Genomic DNA, 21,004 nt, shown 5'->3' on the forward strand with positions numbered 1-21,004 from the left:
ATTTTGCCCCCATTTGATGCACTTTACGCTGCACCTCTTTCAAAATTGTCTAGGTAGGTCTAAAAAAAAAATTAGTCTAACGTGCATAATAAGTTAATGAATCTGGAGCAAATCACATATGACAGATTTTTGGTTTTCTTACCAAATGGGCACATTTAGCCTAAAGAGGACCTGGAAGTAAGAAGTGTTCAGTTCTCACTCTTATTTTATTCCCGCTATTCCCTTGAGTATTCCGTTATGTGTTGTTGTTTTTTTTAACTCCGCCTTAATGTTCCAGAAATATGGACCTTTTTTTTAAATTTTTTTTTTTATTTAGTGCTTCTTTTTATGATCTTTAAGCTTTTGGCGAGTTTTTGGATTTGCAGATTTTCGGAACCCATAAACTTAAGTAGGTTATGTGTTTTTTTTCGAAAATACAATGCGTAAAAAAAACAAAAAAACTCAGCTAAAACCTATTGTGGGAACACAGCCTAAACTCAAAGGTTCTAGGGAGGAGGAACACTTCCATAAAATGGGCTCTGACTGCCATTTTTTTTCCCCAGTGCTAAAGATAGGGGACTCAGGACGCATGCAGCGTCATGCGTCCGTAGGCGGAGCTACCGGCGGAGGCGCGGCAGGGGCAGGGCTTAGCAGCGGCCGTGCGCTGCCCGATGCTGCGGCCATAAATGCTAATGTGAAACTAGCCTTAGTTGTCGATGGTCAGTTTAGGCCAATCCTTATAGGAAGTTTTCTAAAAACACATTAGGGGTACGGGACCCCCGTAAACAATCACTGGGCCGGGCATATGACATCACAAAAACCAGTACATACGTAAATTGAGGTACCGCAATTGAAATCGTATCCTTCCTACCAATTCATTATTAGTGATCGTTTATGATTTTTACCGTCTCTTGTGCGGAGGTAACTGAAATAACCCCAATATCCAACACGTGGAGAATGTTTAAGGGGTACGTCGACGACTACAATTTTCGGCACCTATCACCGATGTCTAATCAGTCCGCAAATTTGTAAGAAAAATTGGTGGGGCTTGTGTAAACTTGCCCAAAAGGGGCGGGACTTAAAGGGGGACTTAAAGGGGTTGACCACTACCAGATTGCCATGATTACGCCAATCGCATTGGTGTCCCCTGGTGGTCACGTGACACAAACAAAGCTATGGGATCGATTCAGCCATAGATTTGTGCAAGTATTGAGCCCACCACAGGGATTATAGCTAACAGAGACTGAAGCCCCTCTGTGTTATCTTCATACGCTCCACCAACCAGACACGTAACACCCAAAAATAAAAATATGGGATTAAAGAAGCATCCCTTATTATCCCTTTAAGAAACAGAAAGATAATTGCTGACCAATCTTAATTAATTTGACAACACAGAGGTGGAGCAAACCGTCTAAACAAAAATCTCCATGTCGCCCATAGCAACCAATCACAGCGCAGCTTTCATTGTTCCAGAGCAGAATTCAACATGAAAGCCGAGCTGTGATTGGTTGATATGGGCCAAAACAAAGGCAGCCTTCCTCTCTTACATCTCCCACTGTTTCAGATTTTGGTAGAAATGAGACACAAAAAGGGTTAAAACAACCCTTAAAAAAATTCTGTAAACCTTTCGGTACAGACACCAACTCTAAATGGCGGAGGACAAGGCTAATGTTTTTTTACACCCCTGCTTCTAAGACTCGGGGAGCTATGATGGGCGCTTAAACAGGCATGCCGTAGGTATGGCGCCATTTAAATGCCGCTGTCGGGTGCCAGCTGTATAACACAGCCTGCGCTTCTCCTTCTGTACCCCGATCCCCTCCATGACACATATATACGTCATGGCGCAGGAGGGGTTTAGGCAAGGTTTTAAATATACAGCTCTACTTAGGACAGACCCAGGGAATAGTGTCAGGGGGATGTGAAAGATCTGAAGAAGGATGGAAATATCCTACCGTCCTTAAAGGACACGCTACATCACGGAAAAGCATACTGAGGGTACCCATCTGGAGGTGGACTACAACTCCTAGCATGCCCCTACCGGCCAGGCACAAGGAGAAGTGTTGGCAAATGTCATACAACATAATGGCTGGTGTCCGCATTGAGGTCCGCTAAGTGATCGTGGCGATTGATGCAGACGCAACGGATGGCGGGTTTATTTATTTCTCCTGGCGCGAGACTGATAATAAAATGGCTGATGCCCGTGTTGGGGCTGACGGAAAGTTCTCGGGACTTTTTCAGGTCGGGCGGAAAGGTGAAGTGAAGATCTTCTACAAAGTACTTGATCCAGTTCCTCATGTAAGCGCCGTGGCTGACCAGCAGGATGTTGGCGTCCAAGGGGACGTCGCTGTTGTCCTGGACGGCGCCTTGGTTTCCACTGCTGTGATTTATGAATGGGGAGAGGTCAACGGCTGTCACCCGCTCACGCCCCGCCGCGCCAAGAGAAGCCTGGTCATTGGCACTGGTTTCATCCATTACCATATGGCAAAGGAACTCAAAGAAGTCCTTGGCCCGAGCTCGAACCTTAAAAAAATGTTATAATTATTATTATTTATTTATATAGCGCAATTGGTTCCATGGTTCTATACATGAGAAGGGGTTACATACAAATTACAGATATCACTTACAGCAAACAAACTAACAATGACAGACTGATACAGAGGGGAGAGAGGACCCTGCCCTTTCGGGCTTACATGCTACAGGATGGGGGGAAGGAGACAGTAGGTTGGGGGGTTGCAGCAGTTCCGGTATTGGTTGAGGTGAGAGAGAAGGAGGCAGCGGGGATCACTGCAGGCTGTAGGCTTTCCTGAAGAGGTTGGTTTTCAGGTTCCGTCTGAAGGAACCAAGTGTGGTTGATAGTCGGACTTGTTGGGGCAAAGAATTCCAGAGGATGGGGGATATTCGGGAGAAGTCTTGGAGGCGGTTGGGTGAGGAGCGAATAAGTGTGGAGGAGAGAAGGAGGTCTTAAGAGGACCGGAGATTACATGAGGGAAGGTATTGGGAGATTAGTTCAGAGATGTATGGAGGAGACAGATTATAGATGGCCTTGTGGGTCAGTATTAGTAATTTGAACTGGATACGCTGAGGGAATGGGAGCCAGTGAAGAGATTTGCAGAGGGGAGAAGTGGAGGAGTAGCGAGGAGAGAGATGAATTAGTCGGGCGGCAGAGTTAAGAATGGACTGGAGAGGTGCGAGGGTGTTAGCAGGGAGACCACAGAAAAGGATGTTGCAATAGTCGAGGCGGGAGATGATGAGGGCATGCACAAGCATTTTAGTAGATTGAGGGTTGAGGAAAGAACGGATTCTGGAAATATTTTTGAGCTGGAGGCGACAGGAGGTGGAGAGAGCTTGGATGTGCGGTTTGAAGGACAGGGCAGAGTCAAGGGTTACTCCGAGGCAGCGGACCTCCGGTACGGGGGAAAGCGTGGAATAATTATAATACCTGCTACAGAACCTCCTAAACACACCTCAGCTGCTGCAGAACCTCATAATACACCTCAGGTACTACAGAACCTCATAATACACCTCAGCTTCTGCAGAACCTCATAATACACCTCAGCTGCTGCAGAACCTCATAATACACCTCAGGTACTACAGAACATCATAATACACCTCAGCTGCTGCAGAACATCATAACACACCTCAGCTGCTGCAGAACATCATAACACACCTCAGCTGCTGCAGAACATCATAACACACCTCAGCTGCTGCAGAACCTCACAATACACCTCAGCTGCTGCAGAACCTCACAATACACCTCAGCTGCTGCAGAACCTCACAATACACCTCAGCTGCTGCAGAACCTCACAATACACCTCAGCTGCTACAGAACCTCATAATACACCTCAGCTGCCACAGAACCTCATAATACACCTCAGCGGCTGCAGAACCTCATAATACACCTCAGCGGCTGCAGAACCTCACAATACACCTCAGCTGCTGCAGAACCTCATAATACACCTCAGCGGCTGCAGAACCTCATAATACACCTCAGCTGCTACAGAACCTCATAAAACACCTCAGCTTCTGCAGAACCTCATAATACACCTCAGCTGCAGCAGAACCTCATAATACACCTCAGCTGCTACAGAACCTCATAATACACCTCAGCTGCCGCAGAACCTCACAATACACCTCAGCTGCTACAGAACCTCATAAAACACCTCAGCTTCTGCAGAACCTCATAATACACCTCAGCTTCTGCAGAACCTCATAATACACCTCAGCTGCAGCAGAACCTCATAATACACCTCAGCTGCTACAGAACCTCATAATACACCTCAGCTGCCGCAGAACCTCACAATACACCTCAGCTGCTACAGAACCTCATAATACACCTCAGCTGCCACAGAACCTCATAATACACCTCAGCGGCTGCAGAACCTCATAATACACCTCAGCTGCTGCAGAACCTCATAATACACCTCAGCTGCCGCAGAACCTCATAATACACCTCAGCTGCTGCAGAACATCATAATACACCTCAGCTGCCACAGAACCTCATAATACACCTCAGCTGCTACAGAACCTCATAATACACCTCAGCTGCTGCAGAACCTCATAATACACCTCAGCTGCCGCAGAACCTCATAATACACCTCAGCTGCCGCAGAACCTCATAATACACCTCAGCTGCTACAGAACCTCATAATACACCTCAGCTGCTGCAGAACCTCATAATACACCTCAGCTGCCGCAGAACCTCATAATACACCTCAGCTGCTGCAGAACATCATAATACACCTCAGCTGCCGCAGAACCTCATAATACACCTCAGCTGCCGCAGAACCTCATAATACACCTCAGCTGCCGCAGAACCTCATAATACACCTCAGCTGCCGCAGAACCTCATAATACACCTCAGCTGCTGCAGAACATCATAATACACCTCAGCTGCTGCAGAACATCATAATACACCTCAGCTGCCGCAGAACCTCATAATACACCTCAGCTGCTACAGAACCTCATAATACACCTCAGCTGCCACAGAACCTCATAATACACCTCAGCTGCCGCAGAACCTCATAATACACCTCAGCTGCCGCAGAACCTCATAATACACCTCAGCTGCTGCAGAACATCATAATACACCTCAGCTGCCACAGAACCTCATAATACACCTCAGCTGCTACAGAACCTCATAATACACCTCAGCTGCCGCAGAACCTCATAATACACCTCAGCTGCCGCAGAACCTCATAATACACCTCAGCTGCCGCAGAACCTCATAATACACCTCAGCTGCTGCAGAACATCATAATACACCTCAGCTGCTGCAGAACATCATAATACACCTCAGCTGCCGCAGAACCTCATAATACACCTCAGCTGCTGCAGAACCTCACAATACACCTCAGCTGCTGCAGAACATCATAATACACCTCAGCTGCTACAGAAACTCATAATACACCTCAGCTGCTGCAGAACCTCATAATACACCTCAGCTGCCGCAGAACCTCATAATACACCTCAGCTGCCGCAGAACCTCATAATACACCTCAGCTGCTGCAGAACATCATAATACACCTCAGCTGCTGCAGAACATCATAATACACCTCAGCTGCCGCAGAACCTCATAATACACCTCAGCTGCCACAGAACCTCATAATACACCTCAGCTGCCGCAGAACCTCATAATACACCTCAGCTGCTGCAGAACATCATAATACACCTCAGCTGCCACAGAACCTCATAATACACCTCAGCTGCTACAGAACCTCATAATACACCTCAGCTGCCGCAGAACCTCATAATACACCTCAGCTGCCGCAGAACCTCATAATACACCTCAGCTGCTGCAGAACATCATAATACACCTCAGCTGCTGCAGAACATCATAATACACCTCAGCTGCCGCAGAACCTCATAATACACCTCAGCTGCTGCAGAACCTCACAATACACCTCAGCTGCTGCAGAACATCATAATACACCTCAGCTGCTACAGAAACTCATAATACACCTCAGCTGCTGCAGAACCTCATAATACACCTCAGCTGCTGCAGAACACCATAATACACCTCAGCTGCTGCAGAACCTCATAATACACCTCAGCTGCTGCAGAACATCATAATACACCTCAGCTGCTGCAGAACCTCATAATACACCTCAGCTGCTACAGAACCTCATAATACACCTCAGCTGCTGCAGAACCTCACAATACACCTCAGCTGCTGCAGAACACCATAATACACCTCAGCTGCTGCAGAACCTCATAATACACCTCAGCTGCTGCAGAACATCATAATACACCTCAGCTGCTGCAGAACCTCATAATACACCTCAGCTGCTGCAGAACCTCATAATACACCTCAGCGGCTGCAGAACCTCACAATACACCTCAGCTGCCGCAGAACCTCACAATACACCTCAGCTGCCACAGAACCTCATAATGCACCTCAGCTGCTGCAGAACCTCACAATACATCTCAGCTGCTGCAGAACCTCATAATACACCTCAGCTGCTGCAGAACATCATAATACACCTCAGCTGCTGCAGAACCTCATAATACACCTCAGCGGCTGCAGAACCTCACAATACACCTCAGCTGCTGCAGAACCTCACAATACACCTCAGCTGCTGCAGAACCTCATAATACACCTCAGCTGCTGCAGAACCTCACAATACATCTCAGCTGCTGCAGAACCTCACAATACATCTCAGCTGCTGCAGAACCTCAAAATACACCTCAGCTGCTACAGAACCTCACAATACACCTCAGCTGCTACAGAACCTCACAATACATCTCAGCTGCTGCAGAACCTCACAATACATCTCAGCTGCTGCAGAACCTCACAATACATCTCAGCTGCTGCAGAACCTCACAATACATCTCAGCTGCTGCAGAACCTCACAATACATCTCAGCTGCTGCAGAACCTCACAATACATCTCAGCTGCTGCAGAACCTCACAATACACCTCAGCTGCTGCAGAACCTCACAATAGACCTCAGCTGCTGCAGAACCTCATAATACACGCAACTACACTCCATTATCTGACCCCACACACAACTTACCTGATCCAGGGTTTCTCCTCCCGGCGGAGTATATGAAGGACACTGATCTCCCGATTTCTTCGCCATGATCTTCAGCTCGCTGAGCGGCTGCCCCTCCGCAACGCCATATTTCTACAACATACAGTTTAATAGAATTGTTTCCAAGAAAAGTTCCACATTAAAACACAATAACTGTAACAAGAAAATACCTTTAATGCATTGTCAAGGAAAACGGACAGATGCCAAACGATCCCTATACCGGGGTCACTGACTGCTTAGGGACTGGAGCTCCCTCTAGTGGCCAGACTTTGTTACTGCACTGCCATCAGTCCAGATCAGATTTCTTCTGCACAGCTTTATATATTAACCCCATAATGACAAGACAAATATTTTCAATTTTAGCCTCTTAGAATTCCTCTTTAAAAATTTTTTTTAAGCTGAATAATGCCTTGCTTTATGGGCAAGGAGTTTATTTTTTATAGCACTGGGTGGGGTACATATAAATTATTTTTTATTTCTGAATATAAATTATTTTTTTTTACACTATTCACATTTCAAGGGTAAGAAAATAAATTATTTAAAGCATTTGATTTTTTTTTTTTTATCATTTCTTTCCAGACTTTAATTTTATTATCTTTTTAATTGGTTTATAAACGATCTGTATCACTTTGTTTGTCTGATCATTGTTCTATATACAGCAAGATATACCGTATACAGTATTGCTGTATATAGTGAAGATCAGGCTTCCCAAGGACCTGTGTAATGACAGGCACAGGGGTCTTAAACAGACCCTCCAGCAGTCATAGCAATTCATCGGTGCCCCGCGATCGGCGCAGAAATGTCAAACTGACAGCGGCATTTAACAGGTTAACAGTCATAGGGGAGCAAGGCAGGTCCTGGCTGTGTGGCACAGCCATTATCCATACATCCGCTAATGATCTGTACATGTAAGACGGATGTTGGTAACAGGTTAACGTACGCCTATATGATAGTATATTATATTCATTAATAGGGGAATCTAGCAAGAATTTTCTGCAAGTTAATAGGTATAAAAAAAAAATACTCTTTATTTTTGTTATTTTCCTTTATAAAAAAAATAGATTATTATTACATCTTAGAGAAATCTGCTTCTTTCTCCTCCTGGACTGATTTTTACATCTCAATTCCCGGGTATAATCTGTATTTATTGAAGACAGATTTCCCCATTACTGAGATAGGAAATGACAGTTGGTGCTTATAAGATTCTATGGAGAGGAGCTAGAGGCAGGCACAGACATTCCAGGGAGGAGCTGGAGGCAGACACAGACATTCTAGGGAGGAGCTAGAGGCAGAAACAGACATTCTAGGGAGGAGCTAGAGGCAGAAACAGACATTCTAGATAGGAGCTAGAGGCAGACACAGGCATTCTAGGGAGAAGCTAGAGATATAGACATTCTAGGGAGGAGCTGGAGGCAGACACAGACATTCTAGGGAGGAGCTAGAGGCAGACACAGCCATTCTAGGGAGGAGCTAGAGGCAGACACAGCCATCCTAGGGAGGAGCTAGAGGCAGACACAGCCATTCTAGAGAGGAGCTAGAGGTATAGACATTCTAGGGAGGAGCTAGAGGCAGACACAGCCATTCTAGGGAGGAGCTAGAGGCAGACACAGCCATTCTAGGGAGGAGCTAGAGGCAGACAGACATTCAAGAGAAGAGCTAGAGGAGACACAGACATTCTAGGGAGGAGCTAAAGGCAAACACAGACATTCTAGGGAGGAGCTAGAGGCAGACACAGATATTCTAGGGAGGAGCTAGAGGCAGACACAGATATTCTAGGGAGGAGCTAGAGGTATAGACATTCTAGGGAGGAGCTAGAGGCAGACAGACATTCTAGGGAGGAGCTAGAGGCAGACACAGATATTCTAGGGAGGAGCTGGAGGCAGACACAGACATTCTAGGGAGGAGCTAGAGGCAGAAACAGACATTCTAGGGAGGAGCTAGAGGCAGAAACAGACATTCTAGGGAGGAGCTAGAGGCAGAAACAGACATTCTAGGGAGGAGCTAGAGGCAGAAACAGACATTCTAGATAGGACCTAGAGGCAGACACAGGCATTCTAGGGAGAAGCTAGAGATATAGACATTCTAGGGAGGAGCTGGAGGCAGACACAGACATTCTAGGGAGGAGCTAGAGGCAGACACAGACATTCTAGAGAGGAGCTAGAGGTATAGACATTCTAGGGAGGAGCTAGAGGCAGACACAGCCATTCTAGGGAGGAGCTAGAGGCAGACACAGCCATTCTAGGGAGGAGCTAGAGGCAGACAGACATTCAAGAGAAGAGCTAGAGGAGACACAGACATTCTAGGGAGGAGCTAAAGGCAAACACAGACATTCTAGGGAGGAGCTAGAGGCAGACACAGATATTCTAGGGAGGAGCTAGAGGAGACACAGACATTTCAGGGAGGAGCTAGAGGCGGACACAGACATTCTAGGGAGGAGCTAGAGGCGGACACAGACATTCTAGGGAGGAGCTAGAGGCGGACACAGACATTCTAGGGAGGAGCTAGAGGCGGACACAGACATTCTAGGGAGGAGCTAGAGGCGGACACAGACATTCTAGAGAGGAGCTAGAGGTATAGACATTCTAGGGAGGAGCTAGAGGCAGACACAGCCATTCCAGGGAGGAGCTAGAGGCGGACGCAGACATTCCAGGGAGGAGCTAGAGGCGGACGCAGACATTCCAGGGAGGAGCTAGAGGCGGACACAGACATTCCGCTACAAGTGCTCCTGAAACTAAAGTTACACTTTAATCCTCCTCTACTACAGAAATGCCAAAAAAACACCAACCAATGAGCACCAAGCTACCGAAAAATACTCATCCCGTAGCACTTACCCTCTCCCGTAGTCTGGCGTCATAGTTTATTTTAATCTCCTCACTGGGCTTGTTGTTCTTCATGATAGTACAAGCAGTCTATAGAGAAAGATGAGCGTTATTAACTTTTCTATGGGGAAGGCAGCATCAGACTACAAACAGGCTTTTTCTGTAGTCTGTAACCTAGGAGACACATAGATATGCAGGAATTGCAAATTCATCAATTTACATTCAACAAATAAATCAATAGTTAAATCACCTGAAGAAATCCACTGACAGCTGATTCTTATTGTAAGCCTATACTGGAAAAATGCTTTTCACACCAAGAAAAGTAAGGGTTTGTTTCTGCATTCCCCACAAGTTAAAACTACTTTTGCTGTGAAAACCAGTCTAATAAATTATAAATAAGTACATAACCATAGTAAGGATAACAATCCCATTCACGTAGATATGAATATACCAATCCTTTGCTAAAAATATAGAAAAATGGGATAAAGTAGAGGATATATATACAAGGATAATCGCAAAATGAATTAAATCACAGAGAAAACAAGCGATCAGAAAAATCCAAATAACTACATATGTATGAAACATATAAAAGTTTATTCAGAAAACAGGGAAACAGGGCAGGAAGTGGAGTCATAGATTGACCATGGCAGCGTGCAAGCAACCAAATGGGGTAAGCATGGAGTGGAAAAACCTAATAGGAACATCAATACAAGGCATGTAACTAGATGACATAATTGAAAACAAAAAAATTTTTTGCAAGTTCCTAAAGGAATAAAGAGTGTGACAAAACAGGACAAATACATAAATGCAAATAATGAGCAAATGTCCAATGACAAACTTAATACCTGTTTTAGTAGTATATAGCAGTCCACTCCAGCATAACCCCCCCCCAACGCACGTTTCGGCAGATGGCCTTTCTCAAGGGGTACAAGGGAAGGAGGAAGTAGGGGATATTTAAGACAGAGTCAACCAATCAATCCAAAGGTCATACCCATGTGATCAATCACCAATGGTGCGAGTGTATCAAGGTTCCACCCACCCATAACATCCATTGTCATGGCTACAAACCGCCAATCCACTAAAGCAGACTCTTCATATGGGTGTTAATAAACAGGCTATCTGAAATAAGAAGCCAGCAAGTAGATAGACACCTCCAAGTTAGGACTCTTTTAATAAAAATCGCTACTGACTTAAGTGAAAACTACCGTTCATGTATTTAACAACGTGTCATGATCTATGTGTCGTCCAATAAAGATGACATCATCATTGGTGGAGTCACGTGAGTCACCTTAGCTCACTATTTACACCCAATGCGGTGCAAGTGACGATAACAGCAGCACTGGTCACATGACCATAATCGCGCTGCCAGGGCTCCTCCCCTATTGACATCACCACGCCGACGCGTCCACCAATGATGACGCGAGCGTCACCCCGGCAACCAAGACAGCGGGCGACGGCGGCATCAATGTGACGTCACCGAAGCGACTGGCCACAATGAGAGATGCCGGCTCTTTGACTCCTCCTCATTGTGGGCAGTTACAAGGATGACGCCGCCGCTGCCCATTGTTTTGGTTGTCGGGGCAACGCTCGCGTCATCATTGGTGGACGCGTCGGCGTGGTGATGTCAATAGGGGAGGAGCCCTGGCAGCGCGATTATGGTCATGTGACCAGTGCTGCTGTTATCGTCACTTGCACCGCATTGGGTGTAAATAGTGAGCTAAGGTGACTCACGTGACTCCACCAATGATGATGTCATCTTTATTGGACGACACATAGATCATGACACGTTGTTAAATACATGAACGGTAGTTTTCACTTAAGTCAGTAGCGATTTTTATTAAAAGAGTCCTAACTTGGAGGTGTCTATCTACTTGCTGGCTTCTTATTTCAGATAGCCTGTTTATTAACACCCATATGAAGAGTCTGCTTTAGTGGATTGGCGGTTTGTAGCCATGACAATGGATGTTATGGGTGGGTGGAACCTTGATACACTCGCACCATTGGTGATTGATCACATGGGTATGACCTTTGGATTGATTGGTTGACTCTGTCTTAAATATCCCCTACTTCCTCCTTCCCTTGTACCCCTTGAGAAAGGCCATCTGCCGAAACGTGCGTTGGGGGGGGGTTATGCTGGAGTGGACTGCTATATACTACTAAAACAGGTATTAAGTTTGTCATTGGACATTTGCTCATTATTTGCATTTATGTATTTGTCCTGTTTTGTCACACTCTTTATTCCTTTAGGAACTTGCAAAAAATTTTTTTGTTTTCAATTATGTCATCTAGTTACATGCCTTGTATTGATGTTCCTATTAGGTTTTTCCACTCCATGCTTACCCCATTTGGTTGCTTGCACGCTGCCATGGTCAATCTATGACTCCACTTCCTGCCCTGTTTCCCTGTTTTCTGAATAAACTTTTATATGTTTCATACATATGTAGTTATTTGGATTTTTCTGATCGCTTGTTTTCTCTGTGATTTAATAAATTATAAATAAGTAGTTCTATACTTTGGCAACCATTCTCCTTCAGTGGGTGGTTTCTCTTCATTGGCTTTCTGTCAGCACTATAGGTGCTGGAATTAGCTTCCCCCAACTTCTCAGCATTGCATTGAGCCTGCTATTATCTAATGGCCTGCCTGCCCTGAATTGAAAGCATGCTCCTCTGTTATACCTATATGTAGTTTGACAGATAAAACAGCAGAGAAAATGCCCCGCCCCCACTTCCGGTAGAGAGAAAAAAAAAAAAACTCGACCCCACTTCCTGTCGAGAGACAAAGACCCGCCCCAACTTCCTGTCGAGAGACAAAGACCCGCCCCAACTTCCTGTCGAGAGAAAGACCCGCCCCAACTTCCTGTCGAGAGGCAAAGACCCGCCCCAACTTCCTGTCGAGAGGCAAAGACCCACCCCAACTTCCTGTCGAGAGGCAAAGACCCACCCCAACTTCCTGTCGAGAGGCAAAGACCCGCCCCAACTTCCTGTCGAGAGGCAAAGACCCGCCCCAACTTCCTGTCGAGAGGCAAAGACCCGCCCCAGCTTCCTTTTCATATCTGACAGAACGGATGTCACAACTGTATCTGCACATCATTGTGCAGCACTTGCCTGCTTTGCTCGGATCAGGTCACTGGAGAACACATGTGTAAACCGGACATCGCTGAGGAACCGGCCAGCAGCTTCCGCCTGCATGAATCCTATTTCAGAGAGGGGTTCATCTATGCCTTGTCCTGTAGACAAATGACGCACTTGAGTCAGACAAGCAGCAGAAGACTGTACAAAGTCGGAAGTTTCAAGACTCCATGCTACATATCGTGAAGTACAGATGGCGAATTCAGCCTTTTTTAATCCACTTAAAGGGCCATTACACCTGTAGCCAACACTGCATAAAAGTGCAAAACTATACACAGAGCTGCTAATATCAGACACTCATATCTGACATTAAGAGAACTGGACATACAGGTGACAGAAAATACAGGAGAAAGAAAAAAAAAACTGAAAAAGGATTCCAGCTGTGAACCATTCACCTCAATGGGTCAATACTGCCATAAAATGTATTCTTCTGGCCACTATACAAAAGTATATGGATTATAGTTGTCCGCACGAGAAAACCCCTTAAAAAAAAGAGGGACCCTATTCCATAGTATACAACAGGATGTAAACATATAATTTTATGCAATACCCATCATTTATAGTCACAAGGAAAAAGGCAGAGTAAAATATAGACAATGTTGGTATAATAGAGCATATTTTGCCTGGAGACGACTCCCGAAGAAGCGGAGTGAAACGCGCGTCGGGGCAGAGGGAAGCCATAATATCCACAGTGATACATGCAAACAGGTAAAATATGCTCTATTATCCCAACATTGTTATATGCACATTTCAATAGCAGCGGTGCTGCATACTATCCATCAGGTGTAGCCATCACACGTTTAGTCCTCAGTAAAGTAACAGGTGGTTCTTTAACAAACTAATCAAGATAGGCATATACAGCAGCCATCACAGCACATGTTTTTCTACCCTGCTCTTTCCCTTGGGCATTCTTGTGATCACAATCATGGATATTGATATTTGCACAAAATGTTGCTTATTATTCAGTGTTTTTTTTCACATTTCTGTCCTTGGTAAAGCAACAGGTGGTTTTAGATTAACTCATTAAGGCACGCATTTACAGCAGCCATTACAGCACACACATATAAATGATGGGTATTGCATAAAATTATATGTTTACTATGGAATAGGGTCCCTCTTTTATATAGCTAGCATCTTTCTTGTATATTATACACATATATATATATATATATATATATATATATATATCCTGTACCTTTAAGACCATTCAACACCATTTGTCACAATCTCGTTGGCTCAATGACAACCGTTTGCAATGACGTTTATGTATCAGATGGCACAGACGCTGGCGCCACACGGGTCTGACCTTTCCTTTGCCGAGAGATCAGACTCCGCATGACTGTAATAACCTCACACTGCTCCTTAGAGACCGAGAAGACATAGATCCCGACCAATCAGAATACTACAATTTACGGAACGTGCCCAGAGAGAACGCGCTCGTCTGCTCCTGGCTCACCTGCTCTCTGCATCCGATGCTCTGCGCCAGTTTACTATGGGTCTCATTCGATGACGACATCGGATGCCTGGGATGAATCATCAGCGTAAATGAATTAGAAAAAAACCAAATGGCCCCAAAAGCATCAAAGCGATTTCGATAGAATTCGGGGGCAAATTTGAAAAGTTTCAAATACTTTGCGCAACTAAGAGTTCAACAAAACTTGTGCCACTTTTAGTATTTCCACGTGTGCTGTTCGTCATACGCAGGCGTCAGATCAGGAGCATCTGACCCCAACAAGCCTCCCTGCGATTATCATTTTTTTCGAACACTTAAAGGTAACACAGAACAAAAAAAAAAGTCAAAGCGGCTACAGATACGTGTTCTTTATTTATTATTAGTAAATCTCGTTTCATTTTCTGATTTAAGTTTATTTTATTTTTTATACATAATTATGGGGCGGCCTTCATGCTCTGGGACCTGTGCAGTGAGGGGGAGGAGGTGAGCTGTGACATCACCTATAGTGAATGGTGGATGTTATCTGCTGTATATAGAGGTGTTATCAGTCATTGTACAGGAGGAGGAGGTGAGCTGTGACATCACCTATTGTGAATGGTGGATCCTGTGTTATCTACTGTATATAGAGGTGATATCAGTGATTGTACAGGAGGTGGTGAGCTGTGATATCACCTATTGTGAATGGTGGATCCTATGTTATCTACTGTATATAGAGGTTTTACCTTTCATTGTACAGGAGGAGGAGGTGAGCTGTGATATCACATATTGTGAATGGTGGATCCTGTGTTATCTACTGTATATAGAGGTGTTATCAGTCATTGTACAGGAGGAGGAGGTGAGCTGTGACATCACCTATTGTGAATGCTAGATCCTGTGTTATCTACTGTATATTGAGTCGTTATCAGTCATTGTACAGGAGGAGGAGGTGAGCTGTGACATCAGCCATCAAGAGATACAAACATTTGGAAGATGGCAAAGAGGCGCAGGAATGAAAGAAAAACATCGCCAGATTCAGGAAAACAGCGGCGTGTACACCAGGTACAAAATAAAGAAAAATAAATAATTAGGGTTTGGTTAAACCAAACAGATCTATAGATCCTTATTTAAAGAACTTACAATAGAAATTTTTACTAGTTTTCAAGTGTTCAGATGATACGCAAAAGACAATGTGATTGACTGCCAAGAAAAGCTGGAAGAGGAACATCTGCTGATCGGTAGAACAAAATGGTACCAGCTAAATGGAAGACTTTGGACTGTAATGGTCCGATAGCCTCCCCTTCCCCCGATGGGCACCCGTGGGGAGTTTGTATTCAACCAAGGCATTCGGCTGTCAGATCATTACCAATAATATAAAACGAGATTCTATGACGGGTTTGTGTTAAGAGAAATGCTGAGGATTCTATTCCGTAAGACACAACTGAAGCAAAAAAAAAAAGAGGTTACTGCCCCTTTAAATCACAGATTTTTTATTTAGTCATTTTATTACTTACCTTGTAGTAATTTTTCTTTGTTGTATCGGGTCTCCCCACTTGAAAGGAAAATAAAAAGTGAAAATAAATAATTGGTGCAGAAATGGAATTTTCATTGGAGATGGGCTAAAAAAAAAACCAAAAAATGAGCAGAATTCTGCCAAATTGTCACCATGATGCCCCTTTAGCTTAAAGGGTTATTTCTTATCATTAAGGGTTATCTTTTGTACAGGTGATCACCTTTAGAATGGGAATTAACTCATATGAATAATAGAGGTTGTCCGGTCATCTGATAAAAGCCTGTAGACGTCTCAATCCTCAGCGCGCACACTGTCAGGATTCTCCAGTATTGCCGGTGAGAGTGATTTGCTACACTTCCGGCCACATTCCGACTAGACGTGCCCGGCTTCACTTAATACTAATGAATTGAAACAGAACACGACTAGTCGTCCTGTGACCACATGTAGGCAATTCGCATACTTGCAGTCATGGGTTCGCCTGTTCTCACCGGCAATACCGATGAATCCTGACAGTGTGCGCACAAGTCTGCAGTCACATAGAGCGACGGCAGAGTTTTATAAGAAGACCAGAAAACCCCTTTAACATCAGGTCACGGTGACGATGTGGGGAGCAGCCTCTGACTATTTTATATGTGTAAGGGCCTCCTCACTCTCCCCTGAAATGTTAAGGAAAAAGGAGATTGGGCATGTTGAATATCTATGCCCGATCCTTTTCTTTCAGGGGAGATGAGCTGTCGCCAGACGCGTCTGACAGCAGCTTATTCCCTTATACCGAAAAATACATGACTGCTCGGAGAAAGCGGAGAATATGAACATGTGTAAGGGAAGAACCGGAGGACCTCTAGAATCACTAACTGGCCTGGAGATGTGACCGCTGAAGACAATGATTGGTAGCAGAGGTCAAGTCTGTCAACATGATATCAGTACTGCCATACAGCAAAGAAAAATCAATGAGAAACCATGGCGCATAAGGGATTTAAAACGTTAGTCCCCCAAAAAACAAAATCAAGTTATTCCTTATCCATAAGATAATTAAATACATGCTGATTACTGGAAGTCCAACCATCAGGACCCCCAGCCATCCCAAGAGCGGGGCACTCGGCGGACCCCCAGCCATCCCGAGAGCGGGGCACTCGGGGGACCCCCAGCCATCCCGAGAGCGGGGCACTCGGCGGACCCCCAGCCATCCCGAGAGCGGGGCACTCGGGGGACCCCCAGCCATCCCGAGAGCGGGGCACTCGGGGGACCCCCAGCCATCCCGAGAGCGGGGCACTCGGCGGACCCCCAGCCATCCCGAGAGCGGGGCACTCGGGGGACCCCCAGCCATCCCGAGAGCGGGGCACTCGGGGGACCCCCAGCCATCCCGAGAGCGGGGCACTCGGGGGACCCCCAGCCATCCCGAGAGTGGGGCACTCGGGGGACCCCCAGCCATCCCGAGAGCGGGGCACTCGGGGGACCCCCAGAAATCAGCAAGTTATCCCCTTCTGTAGTGAAAATAATTAGTTATTTCTTATCCATAAAATAATGAATTACTTGCTGATTACTGGGGGTCCAACCATTGGGACCACCAGCCATCCTGAAAGCGGGGAACTCGGGGACCCCCCAGCCATCCCGAGAGAGGAGCACTAGGCGGACCCCCCGCCATCCCGAGAGAGGAGCACTAGGCAGACCCCCAGCCATCCCGAGAGAGGAGCACTAGGCAGACCCCCAGCCATCCCGAGAGAGGAGCACTAAGCGGACCCCCAGCCATCCCGAGAGAGGAGCACTAGGCGGACCCCCCGCCATCCCAAGAGAGGAGCACTAGGCAGACCCCCAGCCATCCCGAGAGAGGAGCACTAGGCAGACCCCCAGCCATCCCGAGAGAGGAGCACTAAGCGGACCCCCAGCCATCCCGAGAGAGGGGAACTAGGCAGACCCCCAGCCATCCCGAGAGAGGGGAACTAGGCAGACCCCCAGCCATCCCGAGAGAGGAGCACTAGGCAGACCCCCAGCCATCCCGAGAGAGGGGAACTAGGCAGACCCCCAGCCATCCCGAGAGAGTAGGACTAGGCGGACCCCCAGCCATCCCGAGAGAGGAGCACTAGGCGGACCCCCAGCCATCCCGAGAGAGGAGCACTAGGCAGACCCCCAGCCATCCCGAGAGAGGAGCACTAAGCGGACCCCCAGCCATCCCGAGAGAGGGGAACTAGGCAGACCCCCAGCCATCCCGAGAGAGGGGAACTAGGCAGACCCCCAGCCATCCCGAGAGAGTAGGACTAGGCGGACCCCCAGCAATCAGCAAGTCATCCCCATCTGTATGGACAAAGAGTTATTTCCAGAAAACATTGTCATCAGGCACATACTATGTGATGTTTCTATATTAGTCTATAGCTTCCTCCCACTATGTGGTTTTTGTCAGTCCCTTTACCATATACTATATATATATATATATATATATATGTATGTCATTGACGCCCCCTGGTGGCAATAGTTGGTAACTAGAATTCTATCATCATCATGCAGGGGCTGCATTGTTCCCCTCCAGCATTCTGTGGGTATTGGGGGAGCAGGTCATGTGATGAATGGATGTGCTGCCCCCCACAACACATCACTGCAGTCACATACCCCTATTAGTCATGCCAGTGCCAGCCCAGACATCACTGTATCGGTGGGTCCACAGCAGGTTTCCTGTATGGCTGCCACTGATTTGTGTGCCCTACTAATACAGAGGTGTGTGTATATATATGTGTGTGTATATCTTCTCCCCTTCCCTCCCGGGCTCATGTTCTGCCCATAATAGCCCCGGTCCTGCTGTGCAGCCCACACTGTGTCTCCTATGACCTTTCCCAATGCAGCTCCCAGCAGTCCTCAGACACAGAGTGAAATACCGGACTCACTGTCTGACGATAGTCAACGCGAAACGGGCCATGTCTAGAGGTCGGTGCCGGCCGCGTCCTCACAGCTCCGCATTGCAGGCGACTCCTGCTCTGATAGAATGGATCATCGGTCTCCAGAACGGAGCCAATCGCTGCACCGTTCACATCGGACTGCCTGCATCACTGACGTAACGCGGCTCCTGATTGGCTGGCGCGCACAGCGTGCACACTGATTGGCGTCAGAGTCGCCTTCTATGGAGACTGAGTTCTGTGCGGACTCGGGAGACAGAAGTGTCCTGTGCGAGGTGAGAGAGAGGGCGAGAGAGGGGAGGAGAAGGGCAAGAGAGAGTGGGCGAGAGGGGAGGAGAAGGGCAAGTGCTGTGGAGACGGGGAAAGAGGAGAGAGGAGACATGTACAGCAGACAGTATATAGAGAGAGGAGACATGTACAGCAGACAGTATATAGAGAGAGGAGACATGTACAGCAGACAGTATATAGAGAGAGGAGACATGTACAGCAGACAGTATATAGGGAGAGGAGACATGTACAGCAGACAGTATATAGGGAGAGGAGACATGTACAGCAGACAGTATATAGAGAGAGGAGACATGTACAGCAGACAGTATATAGGGAGAGGAGACATGTACAGCAGACAGTATATAGAGAGAGGAGACATGTACAGCAGACAGTATATAGGGAGAGGAGACATGTACAGCAGACAGTATATAGGGAGAGGAGAGATGTACAGCAGACAGTATATAGGGAGAGGAGACATGTACAGCAGACAGTATATAGGGAGAGGAGACATGTACAGCAGACAGTATATAGGGAGAGGAGACATGTACTGCAGACAGTATATAGGGAGAGGAGACATGTACAGCAGACAGTATATAGGGAGAGGAGACATGTACAGCAGACAGTATATAGGGAGAGGAGACATGTACAGCAGACAGTATATAGGGAGAGGAGACATGTACAGCAGACAGTATATAGGGAGAGGAGACATGTACAGCAGACAGTATATAGAGAGAGGAGACATGTACAGCAGACAGTATATAGGGAGAGGAGACATGTACAGCAGACAGTATATAGGGAGAGGAGACATGTACAGCAGACAGTATATAGGGAGAGGAGACATGTACAGCAGACAGTATATAGGGAGAGGAGACATGTACAGCAGACAGTATATAGGGAGAGGAGACATGTACTGCAGACAGTATATAGGGAGAGGAGACATGTACTGCAGACAGTATATAGAGAGATGAGACATGTACTGCAGACAGTATATAAGGAGAGGAGACATGTACTGCAGACAGTATATAGGGAGAGGAGACATGTACTGCAGACAGTATATAGGGAGAGGAGACATGTACTGCAGACAGTATATAGGGAGAGGAGACATGTACTGCAGACAGTATATAGGGAGAGGAGACATGTACTGCAGACAGTATATAGGGAGAGGAGACATGTACTGCAGACAGTATATAGGGAGAGGAGACATGTACTGCAGACAGTATATAGAGAGATGAGACATGTACTGCAGACTGTATATAAGGAGAGAAGACATGTACTGCAGACCGTATATAGGGAGAGGAGACATGTACTGCAGACCGTATATAGGGAGAGGAGACATGTACTGCAGACAGTATATAGGGAGAGGAGACATGTACAGCAGACAGTATATAGGGAGAGGAGATGTACTGCAGACAGTATATAGAGAGAGGACACATGTACTGCAGACAGTATATAGAGAGAGGACACATGTACTGCAGACAGTATATAGAGAGAGGACACATGTACTGCAGACAGTATATAGAGAGAGGACACATGTACTGCAGACAGTATATAGAGAGAGGAAACATGTACTGCAGACAGTATATAAGGAGAGGAGACATGTACTGCAGACAGTATATAAGGAGAGGAGACATGTACTGCAGACAGTATATAGAGAGAGGAGACATGTACTGCAGGCAGTATATAGGGAGAGGAGACATGTACTGCAGACAGTGTATAGGGAGAGGAGACATGTACTGCAGACAGTATATAAGGATAGGAGACATGTACTGCAGACAGTATATAGGGAGAGGAGACATGTACTGCAGACAGTATATAGAGAGAGGAGACATGTACTGCAGACAGTATATAGGGAGAGGAGACATGTACAGCAGACAGTATATAGAGAGAGGAGACATGTACTGCAGACAGTATATAAGGAGAGGAGACATGTACTGCAGACAGTATATAGATAGAT

At 46.3% G+C, this 21,004-nt stretch overlaps 1 protein-coding gene across 4 annotated transcripts; it reads right to left on the reverse strand.

The window, feature by feature from the left end:
* Positions 1-263: 263 nt before the first annotated feature.
* On the reverse strand, positions 264-18,928 carry TIGAR (TP53 induced glycolysis regulatory phosphatase). 4 transcript variants are annotated; one of them, XM_073567803.1, is made up of 7 exons: positions 18,775-18,907; positions 15,900-15,937; positions 14,413-14,479; positions 12,933-13,054; positions 9,841-9,918; positions 6,992-7,102; positions 264-2,499 (listed from the first exon to the last, which is right to left on the reverse strand). In XM_073567803.1, the coding sequence occupies exons 3-7, from the start codon at positions 14,423-14,425 to the stop codon at positions 2,050-2,052; spliced, it is 774 nt and encodes a 257-aa protein (XP_073423904.1). In that variant the 5' UTR covers positions 14,426-14,479; positions 15,900-15,937; positions 18,775-18,907; the 3' UTR covers positions 264-2,049. The 4 variants fall into 4 exon arrangements, with proteins under 4 accessions (XP_073423904.1, XP_073423905.1, XP_073423903.1 ...); XM_073567804.1 differs by lacking the exon at positions 18,775-18,907 and adding an exon at positions 18,503-18,584; XM_073567802.1 differs by lacking the exon at positions 14,413-14,479 and having other exon boundaries at positions 18,775-18,928.
* Positions 18,929-21,004: the final 2,076 nt, after the last annotated feature.

This window comes from Dendrobates tinctorius, unplaced genomic scaffold (genome assembly GCF_039654945.1).
Source record: "Dendrobates tinctorius isolate UK_male_01 unplaced genomic scaffold, ASM3965494v1 ptg000020l, whole genome shotgun sequence".
Taxonomy (NCBI): Eukaryota; Metazoa; Chordata; class Amphibia; order Anura; family Dendrobatidae; genus Dendrobates; species Dendrobates tinctorius.